Raw genomic sequence first — 7,426 nt, 5'->3', positions numbered from 1 at the left:
TTTGCAGACGCGTAGGTTGGAAGAACCCTCAGCCAGCTCGCCGCCCTGTTCTGCTCCCCAGCCTCGGCGCTCATTGGTCGGGCTCGAATGAAGGCGGAAGTCCACAGAGCAGGGGGATTCCCCGAGGGAAGTTCCCAACTCAAGCAGGCTATGTAAAACATACTAAAACATTTGCCATATCCTCTCCAACAGCTCAGAACACTCGGTTTGCAGACGCGTAGGTTGGAAGAACCCTCAGCCAGCTCGCCGCCCTGTTCTGCTCCCCAGCCTCGGCGCTCATTGGTCGGGCTCGAATGAAGGCGGAAGTCCACAGAGCAGGGGGATTCCCCGAGGGAAGTTCCCAACTCAAGCAGGCTATGTAAAACATACTAAAACATTTGCCATATCCTCTCCAACAGCTCGTCACTTAGCACCTGAGGAGCAGGCGACGACGCTGAGACGGTGTCGATGCTTTAAATGCGACTTTATCTTGTTAATCGAATGAAGGTAAGAGCAGAGGGTACGAGTCAGACAGCAGTTTCGTGGACTCCTGTGTGGAGTTCTCGCCGCCACCGGTTGAATGAAATATGGCTAACAGTCAGTGAGAGAATACGGAACTCTGTGGATGATGGTGGTTCTCTGAAGAACTCCATTACTGTGTCCTTTCACTGCTCCGTGTGTTGGCTTTCACTGGACTCTGGTTCTATAGTGACTGCTAACGGTTTACTTTACGGCTTTCTTTACAACGGGGAATATAGAGCTGATGCTGCTCTAACCGGTAAAAAGTCGGTTTAATTAGTGCTGTATTGTTCAAGATATGTGCAGAAATTTTCAATTCAGAATAAATGTTTTGTAAAAGTTCTAATGTTCAGTAATGGCGTGCCTTAAATAACATGATTGGTTAACGGAATCGAATAGAGAGAATGTGCTGGCACAGTTACATCAAAATAAATAGGTACACACCTTATCTGAAAATGGACAATTTTTGAAAATGTGATTCTGGATAAATAATGGTAATAATCTGTGTAATTAAACTGTAGTAATGTTTTAGAATTATATAGTACTACAATAGTAATACTATATGATAGTACTACTATTGTATAGTAGTTAGTTGTATAGTTAGTAATAATGTTTGTTAAAAACATATATATAGTATACATTCAACTGACTTCAACAAACCCTGCCTTGGATTTAACCGTGGACATTTGCTGGAAACTCTACACAAGTGAAAATGACCTACTTTTGTTTAAAACGCTGGATTACTGCAGCCATACTTCTCTAGATTAACTGTAAATAATCACATAATAAAGTTAAAAAAAATCATTTATTTTGGAAGAAAAACATCTTTCTGTTTGGTACATGCAGCTGACAAGGCCTTCTGGTGTTATGACATTTAAAAATTCTGAACGATTTACATATTTTCTTCGTTCAAACGAAGGTGTAATAAGTATAACCAAGAAAAAGAAATAGTGGAAATTCATAGTTATGATATAAATCACTTATGACCTATCAGTTAAAATGCTAATGTTTGAACCTGGAGACATAAGAAGAGATAAAAACCAAAAGAGTATCTTAAAAAAAAATTAAGCCCAATTTTTCCATTATTATCTATTATAATTATTTCTTTTCCTGATTTTGCAGAAGTGTTTACAACAATAGATACAATTTTTTCCTTTTTTGGCAGCAACAAGTGACACTTCATAAAATTTTCTAATATTGGATTTTTTTTTCTCTTTGCTGTTATTGTGGTAGAAATCATTCATTTCCGAGTAATCTGAGACACATACGCACGTTTTTGACCTTTTCTGCTGTTTTGAAAGAAAAACAAATTCAAGTGAAAGATGAACATTAGACTTTATTGGCAGTCTTGTTAGCCATTACTTTAAAGTTGCTCAATATTAAAATGCTTGAGCACTGAGCTGTAAAAGAAAGTAATAGTGAATGCAAATCATTTTGTTTTTTGGCTCTGAACTAACAATTACTGTGTTTTTACTCAATCAACACACGTTAGCACTTATTTCCAACCGAGCTCTTTCCACATGTTAAAAAAGTGAACCAGATTTGATGTAAGAGTTTTGGTGTTTTTACAAAGGTGTATCCCCCCCACCTCCAGGGCTCATGTCTGCTGTGTCAGTGATGATTGTGGAGCACACGGCATGGAAAGGAACATCGGAGACCAGCTCAACAAAGCTTTTGAAGCTTATCGCCAGGTCTCCATCGAAAAGGACATTGCTAAGAAGGAGCTTCAGAAAATAGTAACGACAGAGAAATCTTTTTTTTTTTTTGTTGTAATTTTCACTTTTGCATTAACTGAGCCCCCTATGACCAAGTTAGCAAGAAAAACAAACCACAGTCTGGCTTTCTATTGACTCTTTCTTAAGGAAAGTTTTGTAACACTCACTGACACTGTTTGAGCTTCATGTTGCCAGGATTTGTTTTTTTTACTGTTGACACTCAGCTTTAATTTAATAAATGTGTACATTTATGTGAAAGTGAAGTTTCTTTAAATGTTTAATATTTAATGAAACAAATTCAAAATTCAGAGAAAAATAACTTATACTTAAACCTCAGAATTTTTCAGATTTTAATGTTATTAACGATGGGTGATAAACACTGATAAAGTAATTTTTAAAAAAGTTAGAATTTCTTTTACAGGAGATTCCCTTTTTTTTTTAAACAGACTGAATACTATGAGGGGTACACTCAAAAACTCCAGAAGAAGATCGAGGACCAGCAGCAGCTGATTTCAGAACTTCAAGCTAAGTTGTCAGCTGTGAGACAGCCGCCAGGTGAGTGAGCTGCACGTCGCATCTGCAACTGAAACCGTTTGTCCAACATGATACTGAGTCTGTTGAGAAGTTCCTCCTGTAACCTCTAACACTTTGACACTTCACTTTTGGATTACCAGGAGAAATGAAATGTGAACCCTGCAACCACCTCCTGGATGGGGCCAGTGCCTATAGGATAAAACATTACCCGGTAGGTAAACAGTCTTCACCTGCACCCGCTCTGCCTTTGAACTGTGTCCAGACGCATACATCGCGGTACCAGAGCCGGTTTTTCTTCATTCTCCAAATGTACAACATGCTTCCTCTTACATGGAAACAAGAATGTTCACTGTATGTACTTCTGCTTGATATAACTGCTGCTCTGGTAATGATTTCATGGCCTGTTTTTCTTGGTCACCATTGAAACTAGTGATAACTACCAGACCTAAAATAGAGCCGTATGATACTGTTTAAAAAAGAAAGGGTGCATTGTGAGGTTTGAGCATCATCTGTTACATAACCCGTTTCTTTAATCTGGGTGGCTCTGAGCTGTGAAGCTCATGTAACGTTGGTGTCCATTGTTGCAAAGCTTCTGTAATAAGTTGTGAGAAATAAACCCTTTTATGGCCTTTAGGACTAAGTATTAGTAAAAAGTTGAAACAACTTTATTTTTTCATATTTACTATGGTGACACATTTGAAGAAACTCGATTTCTGTTGAGCTAGTCGTTGTTGTTTTTTTTACTCCACAAAAGGTGTATGACACTTTTACCTCACCAGATGGTGCTAGAGGACAGTTTCACCGTAAAGCCAAGCAGTTTGGGTTTCCTTGTTTCTCCAGTTATACGAGTTATTTTAATGAAAAGCAGGTGATTTAAGAATGTGTTCTCTGAAAGATGATGTGATTTGTTACCAATAATGTCATTTATTTCTAACCTTTTCAGGAGAACATGAGCAAAGGGGCTGTTTCCTCAAACTTACCAGTCAGTGGCATTGACTAGTAGGTGCCTCTCTTTGTCTTTGCATCTATTTCTTGTTGTTATTGTGTATAACAGATATTTTTATTTAAAAACTGAACTTATTCTGTTATTCTCCCCCCTGTCTGTTGTCAGCCAGGGCATGTTGGATGTATTTGAAGCAATTCAAGGGAAATTCCGTCAGATTCGGTCACTGACACAAAGGCAAAAAGATCACCTTAAACGATTCCGCGGAGGAAATGATACAGTCAACGGTAAAGTAAATATTTAACAAATAACATTTTTGGTGTGTGTTTAAAAAAAAAATCCTAATTCCAATATTATATGTTTTACTTCAAAGGATATCTGTAAAAGTGAAAGATCTGCATGTGTAATAATAATAGAAATATTTATAAAAAATAACAACACCATAACAGTACTATGAATAAATGTCTCAACATGCTCTGCAGGACGATGTGATGCTGAAAATTATCATTTAGAGCCAGAGAATATTATCTTTCATTGTCACCAGTGCTGTTGAATAATGTGGAAATATTACACTAAATTATTTGACAGTATTTTTGTATTTCAGCTTCTTATATTACTGCACATCTGGCAGTAAAATAAATACGTTTTCCTGATTGTCAAACTATTTTAAATAAATCACATCATATAAATTTAATATTGACAAAATGACTTAAAGATTAAAACAAAAGTGCAAATATTCATATAATACTTGTTAAGATATAATGGTAAAATATATGACTCTTCTCTGATTATTATGATTATTTCTGAGCTAAGTGTCTCCAGAAGCCAGGACTGAAACACATCCTGATGAGGTCTGAGACAGAAATGCTGTTTAAAGTCTGCTCTTTTCCCTCGTCTGTTAGATCAGCAGTTCTCCATGCCCATCCAGTGCACAGACCGCACAGCAGAGGCAGAGAGGCCTTTCCCTTCGGTCCTGTGCTCGGCGGTGGAAGTTCCACACCCGCCTAAGTCACTGGCGTCCCGCGGCGCCAGCCCCGAGGACAGGGATTTAGTAGACTCTCTAACAAAACTCAGTGTCAAATTCCCGCCACCTGCGGACAGTGAATATGACTTCCTGAACAGTGCTCCGGAGAGGCACATCGGCCTCCCCATGCCCATGAAACCACCCCTCAGTATCGTCTCCTCCACAATGTCAGAGGAGGAGCCTGTGGAACTGCCCATGCCTTTTGTCTACCCCACGTCCCCCTCCCACTCCACATCTTCTTCACTCTCCCAGGAGAATGTGCGGGGACCCCAGCAGGTGAGAATCACAGGAGAAGGTCTGAGAAAACTAGTAGCAAATTATCAGTTTATGATTGGTCTTTGCTAATGGAGGAGTGAAACGGTGTGAAGTCCAAAAAAAGAGAGAGAAAATTCTCACAGGATTTTTTTTTTACCTAAAAAAGTATTACTGTAAAATATGTACTGATTCTTTTTTCTTTTTTTTTCCTCCACTCAAGAGTTAATGCTCTGGTTATATTTGGCATCTTTGCTGTAATGTGTGAGCCAGATGGAGACACAATACAGTATCTGAGTTTTATTTGCTGATGTGAATAAATGTAGAATAAAAGACTGGGAAGGAAGATCTAAATGTTGGATCTGATTTTCATAAAAAAAAAAAAAAAGCAGAACTGCATTAAAATAGGCCTGATAATCGACCTAATTATTGTTCATGCCTTTGGGCTGATCTGAGCTGTTTAATAAACTTTGAAGGCCACATGGTCCAGAGTTGCTGTAAAAAAAAAAATCTTTTGGAGGACATAAATAATTTATTGTTTTTCTTGGTTCATCCTGCTCTGTAGCCACTCTGGAGCCCTGACCTGTGTGAGGCAGTTGACGCGGGGACAGAGCTGGTGACGCCTCAGTGCAGCAGTCCTGATAACTGTGCTTTCTGCCATGCTGTGGTTCCTCAGGACCAGATGAACATCCACCTCTACTCACATTTCTCTCCTAAGAATGACGCCAGCAATTGATAGCAGCACACAGACTGATGGGCTGAGGCCTCGACTACTCCAAGACTTTACTGTACTCATGGCGTGCCATGATCCTGCCCGCCAGGAAGTACATGCGCTGTACTGGACTGGGAATGACACTGCAATAAGACTTGAATCCCTTTATTTAATGTTGAAGATTTGAATGGTACACTTCTCTGCCTATTATATTTTTCTAATGTCTAATAAAAGTTTACTATAGCAAGTGATGATGATGATGATGATGATGATGATGATGCCAAATGTGGTGAATGTGAGCAAATAAAAACAACATTTATACATTTTTACAATTGGACTTATTTGACCACATTCACTGACATGTGTTGAGTTAACTGACTTCATACAATGTTGCCCCAGTTCAAGATCATGTGACGTACTTTGTACAAGTGCGAGTAAAATCTAAATTTAACGATGAATTTCAATGTTGTTATTAGGCAGGAAGACTGGGGAACGTTTAGCCACTGAAACTATTCAGAAACTGCACCAAAGTTAGAACAAAAACAAGTTAAACCACTGGGTCATGTCTGCTGTTATGACACATTTAAATCACTTGCTAACGAAGGAAAGTTTTTTCACGTCTGACTGTATTTCACAGCAGTGATGCAGCTGTGGATACAGATCAGTCCGGTGCATTTCCTACACATTTTGTACAAGCCTCACCACTTTTTATAGTAGTATTTTGTAAAACATATTTTTTTGTTTAGCAGTCACTTAATTTTTGTGAAATATAGAACATGTCCCCGAGACAGATCTGGACTGCAGGCAGGCCAGTCAAGCACTTGTGCTCCACGTCATTTAAACCACAACGAAAAGAATGTTAGCTGTGACGGTTCTCTCCGTGGCGGTCTCATTTGCCTTATTTTTGCATTTGGTTATAGTTAAATAATAAATAATAAATAAATAAATAAAATTCATCTTTTCAGTAAAAACATGTCCTTTTACCTGTTAAAATTCAATCAAACCTTCAAGCCACTGAATTAATTTGTATATTACCTTTAACTGGATGAAAACGCAACTGTTTTCCTATTATAAAGAGGCATTCATTTTGTCTATTTTCTTGATTGATATAATGTGATCAAATGTGTTGAGCTGCTGAAGCTCTGTCTCCTTTTTTTTATTTTAATGTCAGGATTTTTTTTTCTCCATCTTGTAAAACAACCATATGTTACATATTAGATCTGCCAATATGCATCCAATCACTTAGTCCAAAAACCAATCAGGCCACAGAGTGATGAGCATGATGATTAGCACTATTTTCATGTTAATTCATGTGTTCTACCAATTTGGGCACCGTGATAATCTGAAGCAGCTGCGTGTCACTGTGGTGACATGTTCATCACTTGGATGAAAAAGTTTAGCACGTACTCTGTTAGCAGTTCATTCATTGCAGATGATGCATCAGATTTTCATTATCATACCTACAACGATTCTCACCGATACTACATATCGGTCGATAATATCGGTTTCTGATGAAACAACTCTAAACGGCAACCTCCAACGGCAGCATCCGCTTTTAAATTCTGCTGTATTTATTCACACCTTTGCAAACAATTGCACTGATTTTCACCGTGCAGTGTGAAGATGTTTAAAGAAACGGTGCTGCTGTGAGTGTTGGAACACTTTGCTGTGCAGCGAGGACCCTGCAGCCCTTCAGCTACGGGCTGATAACACTTGTGCCAAGGTAGACAAGCTGGTGTGAAGACTGC

At 38.6% G+C, this 7,426-nt stretch overlaps 1 protein-coding gene across 1 annotated transcript; it reads left to right on the top strand.

Annotated features, from left to right (window-relative positions):
- Nucleotides 1-321: 321 nt before the first annotated feature.
- Nucleotides 322-6,649, top strand: tank (TRAF family member-associated NFKB activator). Its single transcript, XM_008328699.3, has 8 exons — nt 322-486; nt 2,093-2,234; nt 2,660-2,768; nt 2,888-2,958; nt 3,691-3,746; nt 3,859-3,977; nt 4,593-4,990; nt 5,532-6,649. The coding sequence occupies exons 2-8, from the start codon at nt 2,136-2,138 to the stop codon at nt 5,700-5,702; spliced, it is 1,023 nt and encodes a 340-aa protein (XP_008326921.1). The 5' UTR covers nt 322-486; nt 2,093-2,135; the 3' UTR covers nt 5,703-6,649.
- Nucleotides 6,650-7,426: the final 777 nt, after the last annotated feature.

Source organism: Cynoglossus semilaevis, chromosome 16 (genome assembly GCF_000523025.1).
Source record: "Cynoglossus semilaevis isolate Cse_v1.0 chromosome 16, Cse_v1.0, whole genome shotgun sequence".
Taxonomy (NCBI): Eukaryota; Metazoa; Chordata; class Actinopteri; order Pleuronectiformes; family Cynoglossidae; genus Cynoglossus; species Cynoglossus semilaevis.
This window is presented reverse-complemented; position numbering and strand designations above follow the sequence as displayed.

What these genes read in the sequence shown, in the direction of transcription:
- tank (XM_008328699.3), top strand. Translation starts at nt 2,136, where the DNA reads ATGGAAAGGAACATCGGAGACCAGCTCAACAAAGCTTTTGAAGCTTAT. An exon ending in ATAGGATAAAACATTACCCG is followed by an intron (nt 2,959 to 3,690) that starts GTAGGTAAACAG and finishes TAACCTTTTCAG; the next exon opens with GAGAACATGAGCAAAGGGGC. An exon ending in AGGAAATGATACAGTCAACG is followed by an intron (nt 3,978 to 4,592) that starts GTAAAGTAAATA and finishes CTCGTCTGTTAG; the next exon opens with ATCAGCAGTTCTCCATGCCC.